Source organism: Lepidochelys olivacea (assembly GCF_965140295.1).
Source record: "Lepidochelys olivacea isolate rLepOli2 genome assembly, chromosome: 13".
Classification (NCBI taxonomy): domain Eukaryota; kingdom Metazoa; phylum Chordata; order Testudines; family Cheloniidae; genus Lepidochelys; species Lepidochelys olivacea.
In genome coordinates this window covers 1,890,730-1,915,332 of record NC_140423.1, presented here as the reverse complement: position 1 = coordinate 1,915,332, position 24,603 = coordinate 1,890,730, and the positions used below count along the sequence as shown (strand labels likewise).

The 24,603-nt window shown below is 45.4% G+C and overlaps 1 protein-coding gene across 3 annotated transcripts; it reads left to right on the top strand.

Moving 5' to 3' along the window:
* Positions 1 to 15: 15 nt before the first annotated feature.
* LOC311529340 (BPI fold-containing family B member 3-like) lies at positions 16 to 22,176 on the top strand. Of its 3 annotated transcripts, XM_084645286.1 has the most exons (18): positions 16 to 127; positions 447 to 510; positions 1,198 to 1,274; positions 12,760 to 12,885; positions 13,236 to 13,338; positions 14,202 to 14,306; positions 14,663 to 14,803; positions 15,235 to 15,295; positions 15,683 to 15,743; positions 16,524 to 16,615; positions 17,316 to 17,498; positions 18,197 to 18,250; positions 18,349 to 18,513; positions 18,987 to 19,054; positions 19,615 to 19,657; positions 20,710 to 20,773; positions 20,905 to 20,981; positions 21,794 to 22,176. In XM_084645286.1, exons 4-18 carry the CDS (start codon positions 12,774 to 12,776, stop codon positions 21,821 to 21,823), a joined length of 1,359 nt encoding a protein of 452 aa, XP_084501412.1. In that variant the 5' UTR covers positions 16 to 127; positions 447 to 510; positions 1,198 to 1,274; positions 12,760 to 12,773; the 3' UTR covers positions 21,824 to 22,176. The 3 variants fall into 3 exon arrangements, with proteins under 3 accessions (XP_084501412.1, XP_084501413.1, XP_084501414.1); XM_084645287.1 differs by lacking the exon at positions 447 to 510; XM_084645288.1 differs by lacking the exons at positions 16 to 127; positions 447 to 510; positions 1,198 to 1,274 and adding an exon at positions 11,576 to 11,648.
* The last annotated feature ends 2,427 nt before the right edge of the window (positions 22,177 to 24,603 follow it).

Here is a 24,603-nt window from a genome sequence, read left to right as displayed (position 1 = left end):
AATCTCACTTTCATTATCGAGAAGGAGGGGCTGTTGATGTCCAGGGTTTGTACTTAGATAACGTAAAAGCCTGTGAAGGACAGGAGACAATTACGGCAAGGCTCTTCGGGCTCTCAGTTTGTCTCAGGTGATCTATTTGTCCTCGTGGGGAGATAATTTGCACCACACTCTGATTCTTGGTTACTAGCTGACCTGTGGAAGAGCCATGAGTCATGGTCAAAGGAAATACTAGAACTGGGGGTAAAATTGGAAAATAAATGGTCATTTTCCTTTGAAATTTTGAATTTTTCAATTTTTTCCATCTAGCTCTCGAAACAACTGGCAATTTGCCTAAATTTTGGGCCATTGCCACTGGACGTCTACACCAGTGAAATCAGAGTCAATCTAAAATGACTGGGGTGGATGCTGCTTGTGGCAGGCTTAGTAGATCACTCCTCTCTTTTCAGGAGTTGCTGGTGAAGGGATTTTTGGTGAATATTATTGAAGCTGCGTATGTGCCAGCAATCAATGGTAAGACCGTGAGATGGTTTCGTGTTGTAAACTGTTTATTCTTCTCCAAGGCCATGACTACCGGCACTTTCTTTAGATTGAAATAATCTTTTCTGGCAGCGGAATGGACTAACTGACCTAGCAAAGCCTTTCCAACTTTAACTTTCACGAGTCAGTGAATAACTGCGCCCAATAAAATTGCAGATACAGCCATTTTGCACATGCAGTAGTTGCATGTGGGCATTTAGAACAGGTAATGTGTGTGTGTGTCCACATGCTTCTCTGCAAGCACAGTTGCTCATGGAAACCTGAGGTCGACACACGCAGAACAGATGCACTGCAGGTGCATTTTTGGAAGTTCTTTGAATATGGTACCTGCTGACAAAATAAAAACTAGATCCCCCTGGGAAACTGGAGATCGTTTTCATAAATTCAGTACGTTTTGAAAATCTCCAAACACCAGTGGGCTTATCTGACCTTCGCATTCCTTAGGTTTGCTGATCACAAAATACAGAGAAGGCCCAGTCTAGCTATTGGGCATTAGATCGATATTTGGAGTGGAAAATGTGCCATCGGAATAATAGAATAATCCATCTTGAGGAATTTTCCTTCTCGGCAAAGAAGCTGCAGGAGAAGTGGCTAGAGCATTGCCAGTATCTTCAACTGCCCAAGGCAGCTTTAACCCTGGTTTCTGTTTGCTCATTTCAGGGGCACTGCACGAAGGGATCCCTCTGCCTAACCTGCTAGTCATTAAATATGAACATGCGGATATTCGCATGTCTGAGGTAAGTGTACGGACACTTACCTGCCATGTGTTTTTCTGTACATTGCATGGTCCGTGCTGGTTGTCAGCACGTAGGTATCTAAGAGCTGAACTAGCTGACGACTAATATTTCTGATATTTTTTACTTTGGTCAGAAAGCTCTCATGCTGAATGTAAAATCCACCTAAAGCTGACCCAGGAGGAGTTGCTAGACTATTCGCCCCAACTGGAAAGAGTCCGAGAGCTGGAGAACAGCAAGTCTGGCATTCCCGGAAGCATGTCTTCCTCTTTTTATTTTTAACATTTTTATTCAATATTTTGGCTCTACAGAGCTAAAATAAAAAGGCAACACCACTCCCAGGAACTGGCGTACGCTGGGCTCTGCCTGTAGCGGAATCAGAGGGCTGTTCATTTGCTTGAATATAATTAATCTCTGTAATTTTCTCAGTGAAGTTTTGTTCCAGCCTGTGGCCTCCACAGGAGTTTAGAACAGCAGTGCACTGTGGGCAGTGGAGTTTCACATGAGATAAAAGATTCTAGTTTCTTTCTCTGCATTCTTGGTGTTTCCTCTTTTCAGAAGGTTTTACCGGCTGTGTCTAGCTGCAGAGTCCAGGTCTGTGAGGAGCTAAAGAGTGTTAGGCAGGCGGACACTGAGCAGATGTCTCTACACAACTTTGCCAATGCTCTCCAACCCCTTCTAGTCCTGAGCCTGCCTTGAGCAGACTCCCATTTGTGCTGAAGTATGCTCTGGAGTTACAAACAAACTGGTTCCGATATATCGCAAACCCCTCCATGACTGGATCTGGCATCGCTAGAGCCCATCCAGATCCGGATCTGACCTGGGCCGATCTGTAAAATACACAGAAGGGGAAAAGCGAATCTGAGCATCCCCAAATGTCAGGGAAGTTTGGATTTGGGTCTAATTACAGTTTTCAGCTCCACAGCCTGGACCCCTCTCTAACATGACCCAGGTCTCTCAATGGAAACTCTAACAAAGGAAAGGAAACAAGTATTTTTGTTTAAAATCTGTAAAAACAGTTTTGCAAGTTCATTGGGTTGTAACCTCTGAGTATGCAGCACACTGCAGCTGGTCAGACACACACTGTCCAGAGCAACTACTGTCTACGCAGGGGTATCTCAAGAGAGCGATGGGACATTGATTCCCTTCATTTGAGCTAGCGAGGTGCCTGGGATCAGCAGCTGCACTGCATGCAGATGTGGTTGCCCTGCTCCCCGGGGTTCTTTTAACCCAAAGCTCTTGGTAGCTTTTACTCTGTGCGAGGTGGTGTCGGGAAATAACTAAGGGGAGACACGGCCATTCGACTGATAGATGGCTGGGAAAAACTGGACGACACGAGTGCTTTCACTTAAAGCTAAACTTTACTTAGTCTCAAGCACTTATACACATCTCCGCAACAGGTTAGTAAAACACCCCCAACCCTCGATAATTACCAAAGCTGAGTGTGGCTCTCGAGTGGCACAGCGGTAACCCGTCTGCCGGTGGGGTACACAAGATGCATCCAAAGGGAGAGTCCAGTCCTGAAGAGTCCCACCACCTGAAACTTTCCCCCCTTTATTTATATATTTGTAATAGAATGACATGTCCCCTAAAGAAAACTTGTCAAGCAAGCAGTTTCAATGGTCAAGCAAGAGGCTTTCTTCTGATTATTGATTAACCAGGTGTGGATTTTTCCAGAGTTTGCAGCCTTGAGACCCCAATAGACATTCCTGGGGCACATCCTGCTCTTCTAAAATGCATGTATCAGCAACTTCAATACACCTCTTATCAGGAAGGACGCGGGGTCAAGCTGCCTTTTCTGTGGCACCCAAAAAAACCCGTCCCCTCCTGCCTTGGTTAAACTGAGACTGCTGAATGGCCAATTTACAGCCTGCTGACTTGGCTGCTTTTAGCAATAAGCCATAGTGGTTTCAGGCACTTTACTGGTTTGCCAAAGTCTCCCGTACAGCCCCATCTAAAAAAAAAGATATATTGGAACTGGAAAAGGTTCAGAAAAGGGCAACAAAAATGATTAGGGGTATGAATGGCTTCCGAATAAGGAGAGATTAATAAGACTGGGACTTTTTAGCTTAGAAAAGAGACGACTAAGGGGGGATATGATAGCGGTCTATAAAATCATGAATGGTGTGGAGAAAGTAAATAAGGAAGTGTTATTTACGCCTTCTCATAACACAAGTACTAGGGGGTCACCAAATGAAATTAATAGACAGCAGGCTTAAAATAAACAAAAGGAAGTATGTCTTCACACAGCGCACAGTCAACCTGTGGAACTTGTTGCCAGAGGATGTTGTGAAGGCCAAGACTATAACAGGGTTCAAAAAAGAACTAGATTAATTCATGGAGGATAGGTCCATCAATGTCTATTAGCCAGGATTGGCAGGGATGGTGTCCCTAGTCTCTGTTTGCCAGAGGCTGGGAGTGGGTGACAGGGGATGGATCACTTGATGATTCCCTGTTCTGGCCATTCCTTCTGGGGCACCTGGCATTGGCCGCTGTTGGAAGACGGGATACTGGGCTAGATGGACCATTGGTTTGACCCAGTATGGCCATTCTTATGAATGTAGTTAAATCTCATTCCTACGGTTGCCTTCTAGGACCCTATGGGTCCTGATATCCTGCCAGGCTGAGCTATGATTGTGCCATGTGTGACAGCTGGGAGTGCTGAATCTATAGGCTGCCCAGAATGCTAGAGGCTTGTGATGCTTATGTTACTAAAAGTGAGAGAAGACATAGTGGGAATGGGACAATATGGCAGCAAACTCCAGGGACTCTTGACTGCTGGTAAACACGGGGCACCATGCACTTAGATAAAAGGAAAAGGTTTGGTGGCTGTTTAATGAAAGTGGTCAATGGGATTGCTTCCTTCACTGCTGCTGGGTCAGAAAGCAGGGCACGAAAGCTCCATGAGAGGAAACTCTGATTCTTGGCCGAAAACGTGTTAAGTTAACTCTTGTCCTGGCAAATAGGGGCAGCTCTCTCTCTTTCTCCATCACCATGGGCTGAGCAGAGTTTGAGGCATAGGCTGGAGATCACCTTAGCCACTCCTCATGGCTGTATTGTACAGACCACTCTCACCCCGTAACTGCCTTGCCGCACTAAGGCATGTTGCCTTTTTTCCGTGGGATATGAAGGTACGTCTGAACTTCAAGTGGTGTCATCGTTTTCTCCTGCACAGTGGCGATGATGTGTCTAGGTGCAAGTGATGAAATGTGATAGAAACTGACAGTCACTGCTGGGGGGCCCTGGTTAGATGTGACTGGCTCAGGATCAATCAGTATGGGAATTACTGAGCACTATTTGGTCAGTCCCAGCTTGCGGGGCATGTGGTTTGTCACGTTTGTCGGTACCAGATCTGGGCTGGTCTCAGACCTTGTTTATACACACCACAGAGTCCTCTAATGCTCTGCCAGGTACAGCCGAGATTCCTGTAAATACGATGTTGTGTACACACTGCCCCTAGTGGCTGAACAGTAGAATACAGTTTAATGTTCCAAAAGTTGCCAAGCACAAGTGGGACTCTCACAATAGAAGGGTTCTTCCCAACTCACGCACTCCCCAGCTGAATTTTCAGCTTGCCTGATACCTTCTCCTTTTGCACTGAGTGTCTATGAGGTCTGCTTCCAGGGTCAGCACAAACGTGTTACTTCTCAAAGGTCATATTTATTTATTATTTTCTCACATGTTCAGTACATTTCCCACTATCCCATAAAACTCTTCCCTTGTCACACTGGCAGTCAGTATTTTTTTTTTAACCCAGCCAGTTTGCACGAGAAATCATTTTGGAAAAGTTGGTCCCTGTGTTGTCTGTCTTTGCAAAAACAGCAATAAAGAAGCCATTTAATGAATGTGGACAGGATTGTACTGCTGCTCACGGCTCCCTTCATCACTCATTTGTAGTCATTAATTTGGATTTTGGGTGCATAATGCTATGGTCCAATCTCTTAAATGCATTCTACACCTTGGCATATAGTGATACAGTAAACAGTATGGCTCTCTTCCTGGGGCTTTTTAGTATCAAACATATGGTATCAAACATTATTTTATTAGGCTTTTGTTTTCACAATTCTATAATGAGAGGGCATTCCAAGAGTTCAAATATCTTTGCATTTAGCAAACATAACCTCTGGGCTTCTGCTTTCACAGTAAAAAGGCATTCAAAAATTGCAGACCCTTTTGCATTTGCAGACATCATGCATCCGGGATCGGCTATAGAATTACAAGATTAATTTTGAAAAGGTCTCTGCACATGTTTACACACAATTGTCCACCAAAATATCCAGGGTGAAATTTGATAAGCAAAAATTACTTTTTGTTTGTGGCTTTCACAGTTCAAAGATTGTAAACACTTCGGCAGACGTCTTTCATCAGGTAGCTAGTGTAGATTTAAGGCTAACTTTAAAAAGGTCTTTGCACTTGTTTTCAAGATGTTGTCCCTAGAAAAGTCTATAAAAGCCAGCCATGAAAACCAATGATCTTTCCATGCCCATAATGCCAAACACAGAAAGCATTCACCTTGTAATGCTAACGAGAAATTGTCCTCAGCAAAAAATCCTAATCAATGAAAAGAGTAGCCATAAACTGCAGAGATGTTTCCCTGTGAGAGATGTTTTTTGTACCTTCACTCCCCATTGCTTAGCAAACATTCTCTTACATTCCAAGAAAAAATGAAGATCTTCATTCTCGCTCCTTCGGCAGCTGATGGAGAACCAAGCTTGAATTCTGATGGAAGAAAAATAAATCAAAATATCTTTCCATGATCTCACAGGAAAAACCCAAATCAAACGGCAAATCCCAGGTGGCGCCTATTTGATTTCCCACCAAACACACTTTGCAGGCCCCAAACCTTAGTTTTTGGCAATTATGATAATGCCACTAGGTGTGTGGTAAAAGGGCTATTGGAAGCTGACTTGGGGGAGTATGCAGGACCCTGGTCCTGCATCACCCACCTGCATTGCAGGTAGACCAAGACACAAATTAGAGTAGCCTATGGGCAGCTCTAACTGACATTGGCTGCTAATGGCTCCTAGGGGCTGAAAGCACATCTGGAGATCAGCACAGTATAGGGGCATCCCAGCCCACATCTCTGGCCCTCTGGCAGCAGAGATGGGGTGTATACAGGTAGAGAGGCTACCGCTTGTGTCAGAGTGATCCCAGTGGTGCAGCATAGAGCAGCCAAGGTGTCTGATTCTTTTAGGTCAGGGTAAAAGGTTTTTTCTGCGCTGTGTCGAGCTCAGTGATACAGGAATATCCAAAAATCCCGCAGGCCAGAGTCTGCTCTAAATCACATTGATGTGAACCCAGATTGCTCAGCTGACACCAGTGGCCTTAGCATAATCGCTGCGTTTGGAATCTGGCCCTGGGAGTCTATTTTCCCATCACTCTGCACGTTAATGGAGTCACTTCATTCAATACTAACGGGAGTCACACACCTGGGGCCCCTTAGGCTGAAGGAGGCAAATAGTTGGACTCCATAACGTCTTAATTCTCCCAACACCTGGTTTCAATTGTTTATCTCTCACACATATTTGCAAGACCTGTTTTCTTCTCTCTAGTCCCCAGATCTCTCTAAGGCCGGGTCTACACTGGATAACTGTCATTCAGGGGTGTGAAAAATCTACCCCTCTGAGCAACGTAGTTAAGATGGCCTAAGTCCTCGTGTAGACAGCACTAGGTTGCCAGAAGAATTCTTCCATCAGCCTAGCTACTGCCTCTCAGGGAGTGGATTCCCGATGCTGATGGGAGAACCTGTCCGGTTGGCATAGGGACTGTCTACTCTGCAGTTGTTCAGCTGTGCCACTCTAGCATTTCAAGGGTCGAGAATCCCTAGTCTCCTCTTAGGTATGTTATCTGCTTTCCGGTTAAGATTGCACAGTAATTACTAGCACCAAAATCATATTATATTCATCCCGTTCTTCTCCTTTTGAACTTGAGTCTCATCTCCTCCAATTTCATCTCTATTCCTTTCCTCCTACAATAATTTAATTTCTTAATCGTTGTGTCTTGCGAGTTACTTTTATGAAAGACCTTAGAACATGTCTCAATGTGATTCTTTTTAGGAAAATCCCCTTCAATTTGCACTACATATGTAATGCCATTATGGTGCCCTTAAAACATGCACAGGACGTCCATTGACATCTCTATTTGACTACAGCTGACAGGCAGCCAACTTATGAACATGAATGAAAGGTCACTAATGAGCAGCAGCTCTTTGTAATGGAAAGGTATTCCATTATTACACAGTCCGGTCTTCTTGATTAATCCCAGTGACATTTACTGGAGCTGTATTTATGCTGATTTCATGCTTCTTATTTTCATCCACTCAAAGTCTGAAGTGGCTCAGATGAGCTGATAGCACAATACTCCTTTATCAACGCACACGTATATCTCATTACATGTCATGGTCTAGCCAGCAATGAAACCCGTTGTTCTTTTGAGGTTAGTGAGTGATTAAGCTGCTGGGACAATGGCAGCATTCTAAGTACCTTGGCACCTCTCCTATGCTGACTTTGGCTGTTAGATAAGATCTTTAAAGCTGGAAGTAGGTGTGAGACAAAAGCCACCTCAGCTAATCCTCTGGGAACACGTCTTTCTGTCAGAAGTCTAAGCAAAGTGTTAAATATGAACAGGTGCTTTGCTGGTGGGGCCTGCATTGTGCCTCACAAGTGCAGAGCATCCCATTTTGAAGTCTCTCTAACGATAAGACTTGATAATGAAGTTCTGCAATTTCACATTTGAGTTCCTTCAGAACTCTTGGGTGAATACCCTCTGGTCCTGGTGACTTATGAGTGAATGAATGATTTATGAGTGGTTCATTCACAACTAATCACGTATCCCACCAATCCCCCTTTGCCTGCAGGGACTGCTCTTTCGGTGCATCCCTGGGGCCCTCTCTCCCAGGTGGGTGGCTCATAGACCTGGCTGGCCACAGAGCACTGTCCCAAATGGAAATGGCACCTCCACACGAGCCAGTGACTTTATGCCACAAGCTGGCCCTAAGTGCGTTGCGTATGGTCACACAGTGAGACAAACACTCAACAGAGACCTCATGGGTACTGCTTAATGTGCCAGCTAGGGCAGGAAACATGCACACTGTGCAGTGGGTGGGTTATAATTTATTGTACTTCCAGCACCAGGCCAGTGGCTACAGTCTAGGGTCCTCCCGACTGCTGGACCTTGAGCCCTACATTAATTCACATGGCTTCCTCTTTCCCTTGGCTGCTCCGTGCTGTGTCCGTTGTACAGATCTTTCTTGCGTGGCAACAGCTAATTTAGACCCCATCATTTGTGTAGGTGGGATGATGTTTTCCCATGTGCAATACTTTGCACTTATCAGTATTGAATTTCATCTGCCACTTTGTTGCCCAGTCACCCAGTTTTGTGAGATCCCTTTGTAACTCTTCAGTCAGCTTTTGATTTAACTACATTGAATAATTTTGTATGGTCTGTAGATTTTTGCCACGTCACTGAACATTCCATTTTCCAGATTATTTATGACCATGTTCAACAGCACTGGTCCCAGTACAGATCCTTGGGGGACCCGTTCTATTCCTCTCTTTACTGTGAAAACTGACCATTTATTCTTACCCTTTATTTCCTATCTTTTAACCAGTTACTGATCCATGAGAGGACTTTCCTCTTATCCTATGACAGCTTACTTTGCTTTAGGACCTTTGGTGGGGGACATTGTCAAAGGCTTTCTGAAAGCCTAAGTACATTATATCCACTGTATCACCCTTGTCCAAATGCTTGTTGACACCTTCAAAGAATTCTAATAGATTGGTGAGGCATGATTTCCCTTTACAAAAGCCGTGTTGACTCTTCCCCAACATTATTTATGTGTCTGATAATTCTGTTCTTTATTATCATTTCAACCAGTTTGCCTGGTACTGAAGTTAGGCTTACTTGGCTGTAATTGCCAGGATCACCTCTGGAGCCTTTTTTAAAAATGGGAGTTACATTAGCTACCCTCCAGCCATATGGTGCAGAGGCTGGTTTAAGGGATAGGTTACATACCACAGTGAGTAGTTCTGCAATTTCACATTTGAGTTCCTTCAGAACTCTTGGGTGGTCCTGGTGACTTATTACTGTTTCATTTATCAGTTTGTTCCAAAACCTGCTCTAATGACACCTCCATCTGGGACAGTTCCTCAGATTTGTCACCTAAAAATATGGCTCAGGTGTGGGGATCTTCTGCAAATCCTCAACCATGAAGACCGATGCAAAGAATTCATTTAGCTTCTCCACAATGGCCTTAGCATCCTTGAGGGCTCCTTTAGCCTCTCGATCATCCCGTGGCCCCACTGCCTGTTTGGCAGACTTCCTGCTTCCGATGTATTTTTAAAAAAAGTTTTGCTGTTAGTTTTTGTGTCTTCAGAAGGTGAAGAGCAACTAGCTTTCTTGGCCTGCCACCTTATACTTTTGTACTTGACTTGTCTGAGTTTATGCTCCTTTCTGTTTTCCTCAGTCAGAGTTCATGCCCAAGGGTCAAATGCTATTTTGCTTCTAATTACTTCTTTTACTCTCCTGTTGAGCCATGGTGGCATTTTTTTGGTCCTCTTACGGGTTGTTTTTCACCTGGGGTATACATTTAGTCCGAGCCTCTATTATGGTGTTTTTAATAGTCTCCATGCAGTCTGCAGGCATTTCACTCTTGTGACTGTTTCTTTTAATTTCGGTTTAATGAGCTGCTCGTTTTTGTGTCGTTCCCCTTCTTGAAGTTAAATGCTACAGTGGATGGTTTCTTTGGTATTTATCCTCCCGCACCCCCCAAAGGTCTTAAATTTAATGGCATTATGGTTGCTGTCACTGAATGGTTCAGCTATATTTGCCTCTTGGGCCAGATCCTGTGCCCCATTCAGGACTAACTCAAGAAGTGCCTCTCCCCTTGTGGGTTCCAGGACTAGCCGCTCCAGGAGTCAGTCAGTAGAAATGTTATCTTTGTATCCCTTCCTGAGGTGACATGAAGCCATTCAATATGAAGACAGTGGAAATTCCCCATTATTGTTATTTCCTGCCTTTTAAGCCTCTCTGCTCTCCCTCAGCATTTTATAATCACCATCACCATCCTGGTCAGGTTGTCAGTAGTATGTTCCTACTGCTATACTCCGACTGTTCAAGCATGGAATTTCTAGCCATAGAGACTCTATGGTACAATTGAATGCATTTAAGATTGTTACTTTATGCTTTCTTTAACACCTGGTGCCACTCCCTAACCAGTGCAGCCTATTCTCTCATTCCTGTATATTTTGTAGCTGGGTGTTACCCTGTCCCACTGATTACCCCTCATTCCACCAACTTTCCATGATGCATGTCACATCATATCCTCATTTAAAGCCAGGCACCCATCTTAATATTTACACTGCTCGCGTTTGTATATAAGCCCTTGTATGTTTTGTCCATATTCGGGTTGCTTGCCTTCATGTGTTTTATTTAAATGGACTCTTGACTGTTCCTCGCTAGCTCCTACCTATACTTCACCAACTTCAACCAAACTGAACAGGGGTTAGGCCACACTAATTGATCTGGCTGGAGAATTGTTTTTGTTGACATTTTCCACAGAACATGTTGACTTTTTGGTGAAAAACTGAAAACCAAAAACTGAAAATTTCAAATTGGAAATGATGCTGCAGTGCCTCACAGGAGTTATAGTTCAAGTGCCTCGTACCTTCATTCTTCTGTGATTGCTGGGCTTCATTGCCAATGACACACCGCAGGCTCCCCCTTTCTCGGCCACCACAGTGCATGCTGGAAGCCTCTGGTTGTGGTGTATCATGGGAGATGTAGTCTAGCTGGAGAACCCAGCCTGTAGAGGTGGATGGGGGCATGAGGTACCCAAACTACAAATCTCATGAGGCCCCTGTGGTGGCATTTCTGAATTGCAGTGTTTTGAGTTTAGCTGAATTTTTTTGGTATTTGGCTGAAAACCCCCACCTCATTTAATGAAAGACCCACATATCCATCAAAAACCGCGGCCCTACATGCGAATCCCAGTTTTACTACTCAGCTGAGCAGCAAGGAAGAAAACTCACTGCACTAGACTAGCAAAGAAGCAAGAATCGTTAGATCAACCTTTGTGGATTAGCACCCTGGAATGCTGAATTAAAATGCTGGCCAGAAACCAGGCTGTGCATCTGATACATGTTGCTCAATAATTTACCTAACTTTTCACTTCTATAAAGAAATATTTGCACTGGATGACCTCAGAGATCACACTTTATTGTTAAACCCAAACAATTAGCCTGACTCTTTCTCAGTCATGTCATTTTCCTCATTCCAGTCACAAGTTTTTATGTATATAAGGGCTGCCAGTTGCAGGTCAGCTGCAGAGAAGGAGGACAACTCTTGAGACCTTTCTTTAGTGATCAAGAGCTTGCGAAGGTAAGACCAAAACGACTCTCTGAAGAGCATTCTCTTAGATCAAGCCTGGATGAAAGCAAATCCACCATCACAGACAGAGGCGGGTGGGGAGATTGCTGTTCTTCATGTCCTTTGAAGAATAGATGTATGCTCACTGCATGTTGTTGAAAATTCTTGAAGTATTATTTCAAGGCTTTCATAAATAATAATTATTAAAATCATCCCTTGAGTAGCTCCATAAACCAGGTGCGCTTAGGCCCAAGGTGAATTTGACCCTTAATTTTTATCTTGATGCTTTTTGCTCCGTTTCATTATATTTCCATTTAAATGTGTTGATGGTACAATGGGAGCAATGAAGAAGTTCCTTCGGGTTCTCAAGACAATACTAATTCTAGTTGTGTCCCCGTTTTCAGTACAGGGACGAAATTGCTGGAGCTGGTAATATCTCTAAAATCAAAAGAGCGCTGGAAGTGGTCCTGTTGCACTTTTCTTTAACATAGTCTTTGAAAAATGACTCTAACCCCTTTAAACACTTCCTGCTTTTATCAGAGATGCTCATGTTTGATAAGGGTTTGCCCTCCTTCCTAGCCAACTCTTTAGTGAAGCCCGTGCTTATGCCATTCCATTAATGTTCATGACATGTCGTGTTACAAACACAGTTCCGACTGCCCTACATGTGGGATACAGGTTCTGGTTTGTGGGAGAAAATTCTCAGTCAAACTCCAATTCAAAAATACCAGAAACCATTCCCGATGGAATGAGGAAAATGACTTAACTATCCTAAGTCAAGGGAGTAAGGAAAGTGGCATAACTGTTCTCTCCTTTCACATGGCTCCATTATGGAAGTCATCTGCTGAAAGTTCAAGTTTTGGTCTCTTCTAAATCCATGGTAATTTTACTTCATTAACTCATTGGGATCAGGAGTCGGCCGCAAGTACCTATTGCCACTCACCTGCTTGTTGCCTGAATGGATCCCCTCTGCCATGCCTTCCTCCTTTCTCCCTGCTTCCCCTTCATTCTGTGCAACTGGCTTCTTTCCCTGTCTATTCTATCCCCCTCTGGCCCCATGTCCAGTCTCCGGTTCCTGATCGTCATCCTCGGATGTTTAATGGACTGGGAATTCTTTTCACAGGTACCACAACCAAGATGTTAAAGATTTGGGCCATTCTCCTCTTCAGCAGCCTGCTGACCCTGTCCCAAGGACTAGATGGAACTGTTCAGGTTCTTTCCAGTGTGGATGTAAATGGATTAGAAAAAGGTAAGTTTTATTAGAATACTATTTAATCCAGTGTTGTGGAAGGGGTCAGATTTATTACGATTTTCTGAACTATTTTGTCCTTCCTTTCATTTGCCCCTACACAGAAAAGCTGCGGGCAGTACCAAAGTCACTGAGTATCAGTGACAATGATAATCAGAGTCATTCTTGCAGTTATAAAGCACTTTGTACCCAAAGATTGCAAAGGGCTTTACCCAGGTGCATAACTATCACCAAACCCTCTTCACAAATGGGGACACCGCGGCATGGGCAGGGGAGGAGACGTGCCCCAGGCTACACAGTTGGGGATGGAACCCACCTTACCTATTCTAACCACTAGCTCATCTCTTCAGTTATAGCCAATGTGCTCCACAGAGGAGACATTCTCAACAGTGTGCAAGGAACCATGTCAGCTGCCGATGGGGGGCTCCTGAACCTGGGAATTGGCCTCACAGGGTAAGTCGGGGGCAGCCCAGGTGTCAGTGAACAAACCACGGGCTGATTTCTGGCCAATGGAGGAGGGGGGACTGGCGTAACCAGCTTCCAACGAGGAGCACAAAGATGTTGCAAAAGGCAGCGCTGATGTCCGGCCCCATTCTGGATACGAGCAGTCCCCTCCCCTCCCTTCTCCAATGTGTGTCTAATAAGAGAGAATAATCTAGTAGGGAGTGCTGTATGCATTCGTCACTGTCAGCCCTGGTCATCCACTTGCGCACCCCACATCCCTGACCCACTGCCCACCCCCAATGACATCCCTCTGCTGGTCCGAGTCAGAGAGAAGCAGTGGGGCAGCTTCCCCATGATCTTTTGGGGAGCTAAGATTGGAGCAAGCCTTTGTCCCCCATGGTGCTGAGACAATGTTTCTGAGTATGTGCCTATGCACTCGCCTGTCCAGACCATGACCCGTTACCATCAATATGAGCAACTCAATGAGTGATGAACCTACATGTGCCTCACAACCACCTGATGGTGACACCGGGGGCAGCGTCACTCACTCCTTGCTCTGTCAAGCATGACTCTGAAATCACAGTTGCTGGGTTTCCCCCCGTCCGCTTTGGGATTTTAAAGTGTTAACAGCCCTTGAAGGAAAAAATCCTGTACCCAGTTCTATTCATGCAGGAGGGAGAGTTCCCAGCACAGAGTGGAATTAAAGCACTGTGAAAACGTAGCTTAAACACCCATGCTGAAAACCCCTCTAGCTCATGAAGCCCCTTCCAGGGGGACTGGCTGGCTGAGGGGATGAACACTGGGCTATGGAAAGTCCGTGTCCTCAGCGCTATTGTTCTGTTGCCAACTTCTTGTTCTCGTTCGTTCTCCAGGCTGGAAATTAAAAAACTTACTCTCCCCAAAGTATCGCTGAAGCTCCTGCCAGGAGTGGGGGTCCAGATGAACGTCTACACCCAAGTGTTAATTGAAGGCAAAGGGTGAGTAGTCTTTCCTGGAGGGGGCCATAAAGCAGAAGGGTGCAACGCGAGAAAACTCAGACCAGGACGCATTCCCCATTCCTCCCCGCTCTCTGTGGACAGAGCAGTTTCTTTCCCAGGCTTGTGTATATCAGAAGGTGTCATTTATTAACCATAGTTCCACCTTTAAAAGTTCACACGGTGCAGAAATAACCTAGAGAGGATCATGTGAAATGGTGGTGAGTTAGTCAGAGAGCCCCCAGTTTAGCATGAAGACACATCCTGTGAAGAGGCTATTAGCCTGCCCTCTTTTGTAGAGTCAGCCAGCAGGGACGGTTGTTAAGCTGGATGTAATTAATTCCTACATCTGCTTTCAGCCTTCTAGGTAAGGTGCTCAATCTCCAGGTGGACGTGAACATTACTGCAAGAGCCAGACTGGCACAGGATGACATGGGTGCCCCCAAGTTAATCATTGAAGACTGCAAGATGCAGCTTGTTAACGTTCGGATCCTCCACAAGTGGGTACCACAGATATCTGCGGAGACGCAATGACAATGTGCCATGGATGGGCCGGCATCAACCATTTTTACTATTCTCTTCAAAGAATAAATTTGTTAATTCTTGTGTTTGATACTTAGGATACTTAAGTGCCGTATTCATTTGCTGTGACTAGAACAAATGTTTCTTTCAAAGGCTTGGCTCAAATGGCCAAACTAGAGAGTTTCTGCATTGTGCTGTGCTATACGTGGATGCATATTAATCCTAATATTGGGCCAGATCCTGGATTTCTTTCTTAGCTATTAATTTCAGAACAACCCCCCAGCCCTGCGCTGTACGGAGGACAGCGTGAAGCTACGAGCGAGCAGTTCGATTTCTCTTGTGCTGATTACATTCATTTTCCAGTTACAACCTGGCATCCCTTCTAATTTTATATTCTTCTGTTGTTTAGTGTGCTCCCATTACATCCAACTGTCCTAAAGGATGCCCTTGGGAACCTCTTTCCTGGAGTGGTAAGTCTGCAAAGCAATGGCGGTGGCAAGGATCAAAGTGATTCCTGAACAGCCCAAATGTGCAAACAAGTAGTCAGCTGAGTGATCCCTATTGCACTAAGACATTGCAGAGGGGTGAGCTTCTGCACCCCCTGGTGCACCACAGTTGTACCCCTTCTGAGAGGCCAGCATTGGTCCTTCATTTGTCAGCAAAGAGGGTGTGGAGGAGGCTTTCTAAGAGGCTTCCCCATGCGGGCAATGAACTTCCTGGGCTGCACTGTGGCAGCTTCTTGCCAAGTTCATGAACCATCAGTATTCCTATGGCTGTACCAGTATGATCCAGCCTGGGACAGAATCCAGTTACTCTGAGAGTCTCATGCAGTCGGATCTTTCCCCTGTGTGTTACAGCTGTGCCCTTTCATTGATACCGTGCTCAACGCTGTGAACCCTCTGCTGAGCACTGTGAACTGTAAGTTTCTGGTCACATCCTTCTTCCTTCCTGTTCCAAAATATTCCTTGGTACAGTTCAGCACTTTGTAGCTGCCCAATATGAAAAATTATCTGATTTTACATGAGTATTTCACCTAAAGGAGCTACCGGGTTTTCTAAATCTTTAAGCCGTTGTTAAGCTGACCTGCAGCAAAAGGGCAGCCGTGGAGTGTAGGCAGCAGAAGCAATCCGTGCTCTGGTGCTGGAGGTGAGATTCTTTCAGAACCGAGTGATCCAAAGAGCAGGGGATGGGAAACAAACCTTCCCAATGTGGGGTGAAAACTCTGTAAAGTTCCTGATCAAGAAGATGCTGGGAAAGTTCAGTGGCTGCTTTTGGACTTCCCACAGGGAGTCTGCAACCTCCTCCATTCCAAGAGCCGCTTCGTCCTAAGAGAGCTTCTCACAGCTCAGTTCAGAGCCAATTCCTACAGCTTTGCTCAGAGTGACTCAGAGGTGCAGCTGGGTGTTTCTCTGCACGTTCTCTTCCCAATGCGGGTCATTTCAAGGACTGCTGCCCTCAGAAGTGTTCTGCTGGGAATAGGGTGATTGGGGATAGCCAGGAATACTTTGTGTGGAAGCTCTTTGGGGCAGGGACTGTCTGTTCTGTGTTTGTACAGCACCCAGCATCGTGGGGTCCTAGTCCCTGACTGGGCTCCTAGGTGTGATGATAATACAAAAAATAATAAATAATAACAGGAACAGAGAGCGGGGGCACTTCCCCCTCATCCCATTGTAAGAGAATCTCTTTGTCTTCCTGTAGCTGTGGTCCCGCTGGGTGTGGTAGGAAATCTCCAGTACACTTTAGCGAGCCTCCCCGTGGTCAGTGATGCAGCAATCAAACTGGATTTAAATGTAAGTGCTGTCTCTTTCCTTAGTGTGAGCATCCCTGAGTCCACAATGCCGGATGGTTCTTGTGATCCCCTTTGGTGTGGTGACGATTTCTCAAAGGAGCCCCCGGTTTCTCAGTTGCCTTCAGCAAAGGACTTGTCCAAAGAGGCTGTAGACTGCAGCCCAGTGACTGGTCACATTTGCTGTCACTTGCTCACTCTCTGTAGACTTCATTACGCACTAAAGCTTGCTGGCCGGGTGTGAGAGATGAACAGCAGCTTAGATATTTGTCAGTTTAATACAACAATGTTCAGTTGATCTTCAATTAGAAGCACCCAATGCTAGCATTTGATAAAGCAACAATGGTCACGCTTTATATTAAGGTTCCATTTATAGAGAGTTGATAGATGGCTAGTAGATGTTACAAACGTATTACGGACATCGGTAGTATGTGTTGTTGATGGTTATAGGGGCATCAGTAGAAGACATCAAAGATGTTTGTAAGCCATGGCTATAAGCAACCTATTGATCTGTTGGATGGTTTCACAATTGATTAACTATTTCTTAAAACATCTATTAATTGTGCATAGACCATTTATAAACTATTTATGAATGGAATCTTACTATACAGTGTGGCCGCAATGATATTGGCTTAATGAATAGCGTATTTCATTGTGGGGAGCTTTATGGATGTCCCTGCAGCCCCTTCTAAACTTTCTTTCAGGCTGTCGTTAAGGATTTGCTTGGCAATACAGTCGACGATCCCACATGCTCAGCAGCAACCGTATCTCTGCCGTCGGAGGTGGACAGCTCTTCCCAGCTGGGCCTCTCACTGTGTCTCCTCAGCTCAGTGTTCAAGCTGCTGCTGGCACCTGGGAAACTCAGGACAGACATTGCAGGTCAAACGGTGAGTGTGGCAAACCGGAAGGGATTATTTCCTTTGAGCCTTCTGCTCAGGCATGCCACCTTTAGGCCACTCACCTATTTTCGCTCTCGAACGACCTAGGAACGGTTTGACTCGTTAGGGTAAGAGTCCTGCCTTTTGCATTTTGATAACGCACAGGGCTTGACCTTGCACAGCGCAGGGCTGGGCTGCTGCACATGTGAACACAAGGTAAAAACGTTGATGAGCAGGGGAACCTGGTCTTGCCTTATTGAGAGGGCTTCTGCATGGCCACTGACTTCTCTTATCTAGTAATACCAGTAAGGTCATAGAGGGGAGAGTCCAGTTGCATCCCTCATTGGCAATTAAGCCCTTGTCTCTTGAGACAAGACCATTTTCGGCCCATACCCTGCAAGTTTTTTACTCTGTGCTCTTAAGAGTAAGGGCACAAGAGGCTTGAGACTTCTGCTCAGTGCAAACGGTTCAGCCCTGGAACAGTCAGAGAAGTGGCAGCAGAGATGAATCTGGGCCAAACAATTCTCCTTCCATCATCCACTGTATCTGCATAATCTCAGCAAACTGCTACTTGCATGATCTGCTGCCAGTAGAAGAACCTGAGAATTTGGCTGAGCAAAGAAACGTTAACAGGGATAATGGTTTATGCATGATCCATTTCTTGGAAGCAATTCAGCTAGCTGACTCACTTTGTATTTCTCCTTCAGCTTCCCACTGACATCCCACTGACAGCCTCTGCCCTTCACACTCTCGTTCCCGAGGTCAGCAATTTTATTTTTTTCAGCTTTTTTGCCATATTCCTCTTACCTTCAAAATCTTCTGCTTCTTGCTGTAACTGAGTCCTGGTGACTTTGCACAGGTCTCTGAACTGCTGCCAGAGTCACAGCAACCGTTGCTGAAGATCAGAGTTCTGGAAAGGCCTGCAGTTTCGGAGCAAAATGGGAACGTCACTGTGCGCCTCCCTGCTTCCATTGAGGTTTCCCCCTCAGACTCGCCCCAGCAGCCTCTCTTTGTTCTGAATGCTGTAAGTATAAAGATAACAAGTTCAGATTCATCCCCGTTGAGTCGCAGGGAGCGGCAAAGAGGGGACAGTGCACTGAGGCTTGTTGGGTCTTTATCCAGAAGCTTCATGATGCCTTTCAGTTTTGGATAAAGCCATAGAAAATGGGCCCTGTGATGTGTTCTCTGTTGTTCTCTTAAACACTGCAGCACGTCTACATGAAAAAGTCCTTTTATTTCCAGTGCACTTAAAAAGAAGCTAGGGCTGGGCATTTTATAAAATGCACACAATAAAACCCAACTGGGAGAAAGGGAAATCAGAACATTTGGTGCAGAAATTACACTGATGCCACCTACCTAAAGGTTCTAGCTTTGCGCACAAGGAGGAGCGCCCTGCCTTGATTTGGGCTATTCCCAGATGTCTTGCGGTTTTGTTTTCAATCTTGGAAATGGGAGAAGGAGGAATCAATTTGCTTTATTTTGTTGCTCTAATTGCAGGATATTGTGCTGAATGTCCAGCCAACGATTTCAGACAACAAACTCCGCTTCTCTGTAACTCTGGAAAGGTAAATGGGGCTTCATCCCTTGTGCCTCATTCACATTGTAAGGAATATTCCTCAGGAGAACAACAGGCAGTGAACCAGACAAGACTAAATGGAAACGCACTATTTAAATTCAATACAAAGAGTAGATTCCTTGGCCTCACTTTGGTAATGACAGAGATTTGAAATGTGGACTCTGAAAAGAATAAAAAATAATTAGGGAGTTTTGGTTCCTGAAAAATGACCCTCTATTTTCAGTTTGGTTTTCACAAAGATTGTTTCTGTATGTGTGTAAGAGAAATTCAGGGCCAAATGGGTGTCTCATTAACTTGATTAGAGTTGGACTTCATAGTATTGTTACAATACGTTGTAGTCTACGGAAATCAGGAACTGGTAGGTCAAACCCTAGATTTTCCATGTTCTGTTGATTTAATGATAAACTGTGTGAGTAACTGTGTTGCCATCCCAGTGAAATATTAATTTTCTCTGATCTACTAATGTCTTTCCACAGCTATGCAGCTGGCAAAGTTGGTATCGCACAGGATAGTCTCTGACTCTGTCTTGACTTTTTTCATTTTTTGTAGAGTCGGCTTCAAACTGGCTTCTTCGCTAATTAGCAATTTCAATGTAAGTTCACGACACACACACTGAACAAAGTACAATAATGATGGAGTCTGTATCCAGGGAATAAGGAATAAAAGTTTTAATAAGTGTTGGTCTCCAAACTTTTCTTGTGGGAGAAAACTTAAGTATTTTCACGCTCCAATTATTTTAATTGACTCCTCTATCATCTTTCACACTAAGCCATTCTGATTTCAAAGAATTGCGTTTGAATCTATGAATTAATTTCACATGTTGGGAGCATCTTGTGAGTGTTTGAAGGTTGCGGGGGAGGGTGGGAGGAAATAGAGCATAATTACCTGTCACTCATTTCTGTGATTAACACACCCACTTTCAGTCCTGAGAAAGTTGGGAAACCCTTGCCTAAGATTTGCATTTTAAGAGCTCCGAGTGTCCTGCACTGATAGAATTTGCTTAATAAATTTGACACCACTCAGTTTTATACCCTTATAGGCGTCATCCTAGAGCAAAGGAAGCTTTGTTCTCCATAAGCTAACACCTAGCCTGTGGCATCCCTAGTGGGTAGAGAACAGCAGTTTGGGGCATTAGGTGTAAAGCAAGTGGGAGATTCTGAAGCAATCTCTGGACTCTTGATGCTCACTTAAAATGAAAAAGGGGCATCACAGATTGGACTAACTGCGGTCCTGATGGGGAGCTTACTGAAGGCAGCTCTCTTTCAGCATCTTCAGCATGTAGGAGAGTGAGACGTCCTCTATGACTGTAGTATCTGAGCACCTGATAATCTTTAAGGTATTTACCCTCACAGCCCTCCCCATTTTATAGGAAAAGAGTCCTAGAGAGATGAAGTGACTTGACAGTCTGGGGCCCAGCAGGGAACTGAGTCACAAGCTGTCCTCCTCTTGTGATCTGTGAAATGGGAATGTCTGCAACCCGAGAAATTATTGTCTTGCTTACTAAAACAGTCCCATGATAAGAGCCGGAAGGTCGGGGGACATTCTGATCCGGAGACTGAATGGATCAAATTCAATGTCTCCATAATGAAAGGGCAGATGCTGTCTTTTTCAGTGGTCGCTAAGACGCTTCTTTCTCCATTGCAGGTTGCACTTCTTGAACCATTAATCAGTGACATACTCAGTGCTGCGTATGTGCCACTCATCAATGGTACGGTCTTTATATTTGAGTCTTCTGTCTCTTAGAGTCCTGTTTGTGTTTCAGAGCTCTCTTGCCTTTCCTCACGGGCTACAACCACGTCATTCCGAACAGTGCTGATAGTTTCTGCTTGTTTATTTCAGATGCCCTGGAGGTGGGAATTCCTCTGCCTAATCTTCTCAACCTGAACTGGGAGGATGGTCTTGTCAAAGTCATGAATGTAAGGCTTTACTCATTTCTTCACGTTGCTTTCCTGTAGAGTTTCATGGTGGTCTCTTTTTCTGGATTCTCACTGGCTCAGACTTTGCAGTAACATACCCTTAGATCCTGTCAGTCATTGTCCTGAATTTTCAAGAAGAGGCTAAACTCTGCCTCTGAATATGTGTCTACATTTTTCTTCTGTTCATTTTACAGTACTTTGTTGACTAAGCTGCTGCAATCAAGTATTCTGACAATTAAGTGTACACACAATTAGTGCAGGTGCGAAATACGGCAGAAAATTAGAGGCCACTTCTGAAAGTAAGGACTTAAATTGAAAGGTCCCACCTTGTTGGCATGGTAAAACCTTACAAACCCTGCTGCTTTATTTGAGAAACAAATGTCTTCTCACCATAGACTGAATGGGACACAGAGCTAAATCTTCACAGTGCAACCAGGAGCCACATACTGTCCCAATTTCATACATGTATGTCTTGTCAAATCTTCTAACCCTGCTCTAGGTGATGGTTTGGAACTGCTCATCCTGTTCCAGTCAAGTTGTCTCCTGAGATGAGACGATGAGTTATACTAACCCATGTAGTAGCTTTGTGAGGTGGATACATTAAATGTTTGCTACAGATTGGATTTAATCCACCATCTGATTTCCACTTGTGATCAAAACTAGGGCCATTAACCCCAATGTCCTGGTACCGAAGCACCCACTAACCATTGCTAATTCTTTAAATGGTCCCTCTAGCATAGGTGAGAAAAGTTGATGAAAATCTCAGTGAGAAAACTGAATTCTCTTGAACGAGTGCCTTCTCTTCCCCACAGAATGTTTTATTGGTTAACGCGTTGGCCTGAGCCTTCTACAAGGGGCAAGTGTTGGGGGCAGACCACCACTGGCACCAGGATGAAGGAGAGAATTCACGACTGAAGAACCCTGCACTTCCTTACTTTTGTTCCCCATGACACTTTGAGTCAAGGCTATGATGATAGAAACGAAATGTTCTGCTTCTGATCATTGAATCAAGCTGTAGAAAAGACTTTGTAGGAATGAAATTGTTGCTTACTTGGTTGAAAATATTTCGGATCTTCTAAGCAAACTTCTGCAGTCAGCTTAAGCTTCAGGAGAGTTTGGAGCCGAGAGCCCTGCTTTGTGCATGGGGTGCTTTGCATTTCTTGTTACCCTTTCAATAAAAGCTTTCATTACCTCAGCATTCCTGATGTGGTTTTGTTCCCCTTTGCTGTAAGACTCGGGTTGTCGGAATGCTTCCCTGCTCCCCACTGCCACACAACGAATACAGAAATTTGCATCTGACAATACACGAAGAGATTCTGATGGGAAAGGGGAGCCGTCATTAATAGTTAGATAGGCGGCTACATTAAGGGTCACATGTCTGAAGTTCAGCACAATGCCTGAGCCACCCCAATGCATGCCTGCCATGGGCCACTCCCCCCTTCCACGAACTCAGACTGCTCTGAGCCTTCTGTTTGTAAACACCACTGCAGTATCTCCACACCTTCATCTGAACTTTCTAACCTTTCTCCAAAAGGGGGGTGGGGAAGGTTAGGGTTAGGGTCCTGCTCGGACGACTGCCTTTGCCAGGCTCTCCTAGCCTTCTGTTGTCTTGTCTTGTCTTCCCCCCTTAGCAAGCCTTCCTGTGCCCTTTTGTACAGCTTCTCTGCTAATGGGCTAATTAGCCCCAGTCTGGTAGGGTTGCCAATTTTGGTTGGACATATTCCTGGAGGTTTTCTCTCATGACATAGTCTTCACTTAAAGATCAATCTTTACTCCCTGGAGACTCCAGAACAATCCTGGAGGCTTGGCAACCCTACAATCTGGCCTGGCAATCTGTACAGGTAGGCCTCCTCAGGGAGGCTGGGCCTAATTAGTATTAATAATGACCAGAGTGCCAGCCCTGTCACAATGCCCTTCCCCGCCAATCAGGCAGCACCCCACATGACCATGCACCAGTCAGTCACATGCGACAGTGTCCTTCAGAAGGTTTCAGGTCCCCCAGAGAGCTGTAGGTAATGTTACCTCTGTCTTTGCACTAGCCTCCCTGCCCCCTTTCAGCAGCTATGCTCCCCTGGTGGGAGCAATTCCTTTGCCCTGGAGTCCAGCCTTTCTGTTCACATGGCCCTCTACAGTGCAGTCTCTAAGCACCTCTCAGTCCTAACACAGTCAGTGTTATCCCCATTTTACAGGTGGGGAGCTTAGGCACAAGGTAGACCAAGCGAGTTGCTCAAAGACACACAGGGAGTCTGGGGGTGAGTCAGGAATCGAACACAGGTCTCTTGAGTTCCAATCTAGTGCTGCTACCAACTAGACCATCCTTCCTAGCCGGGGGGATCTCTGGTATGTGCTGCCTTGGAACCGCTCAGCAAGGGAAAGGGAGGTTTCTGGCTTGCCCCTCTGCCTGGCTGAGGAGCACTGAGTCTGCCTGGCATTTCAAAGAGACTGTCTGAAGGAAGCTCCTTATCTGCAAGGCCGGGAGATGTGCTCCCCACACAGGGCCAGATGAGGTCACTGTACCTAATACCTGAGCAGGACGCTCATGCTGCATGCTCCCCAGCAGCAGATCTAGGCAGAGCTTCGAGAAATGTCTGAGGAGGTTAACCCCCAATGGCCTGATTTTCAAGGGTCTTATCGACGTCTGTGGGAGCTGCACACGCTCCGCACCTCTGAAAACGAGGCCATAAGCCATTTATTAATTATTCCTCTTTCACTCTCCGTAGAAGTAGAAGCTTCATTCCTTGAGCTTCTGTTGGCTGCGTTTATCTGGTACGTGTCTATTATGGACACGGCCATATATACGGGAGGGGGGGCATATTCAGAGCTAATGGTAGCAGCTGGGTTTGTGGAGTTGCTCCACTTATACGAGGGGTTACTATGGCCCTAGATGACGTCCTTCCCCTGGTACATTGAGCCAGGTACTATTCAAAACGCCCTCTTCACAAGCCGGATGTCACAGGTCCAGTTGAATACGCGTGTTGTGCAAACTGAACACGGGCAACTTCTCGTTTGTCTCCCAGCTATTACGGGGAGCAGCTGGGGAGAGAACAGGCCGGTAACATCGGCACAGAGCCGCTGAACTCAATGGAGCTACTCAGATTTACACCAGGTAAGGCACCGGCTCAACAACTGGGGGATCATTGGAGATGTACAGAAGTAGTGCCCATGGGCCAGAGCCTCTGCTGATGTACGTTGCATAGTGCCATTGATGTCTCTCAAGCTTATGCCAGTTTACACCAGCAGAGGATCTGGCCCTGAACTGTTAACGTCTGTGTTGCCGCAGAGACCTATGGAGTGGTGGGCCGGGGGGAAATGAGAGGTAGTCAGGCTGCCGCTCAGTAGGGCTTTGGAGAAAACCCTGTACAGGGAAGTGGCCCATTTGCTAAATCATCTGGCTGGAAATTCCTCCCTCTGTGGCTGGCAAACTCCTTGGCTTTCACCAGAAATCTGTTTCCAGAAGGACACTAGATCTCTGGTCTGCGAGCCGGAGAGCTGAGAGACCGTCTGTCCTGGGCAGGAACAGAGGCAGTTGCACTTTTCCACTGGCAGTAAAAACCATTCCCGAAATGAGCATCTGAACGCCGCCGCGGCCTATCCCCCAGCCCCCTTGGAGCTCAATATCCCA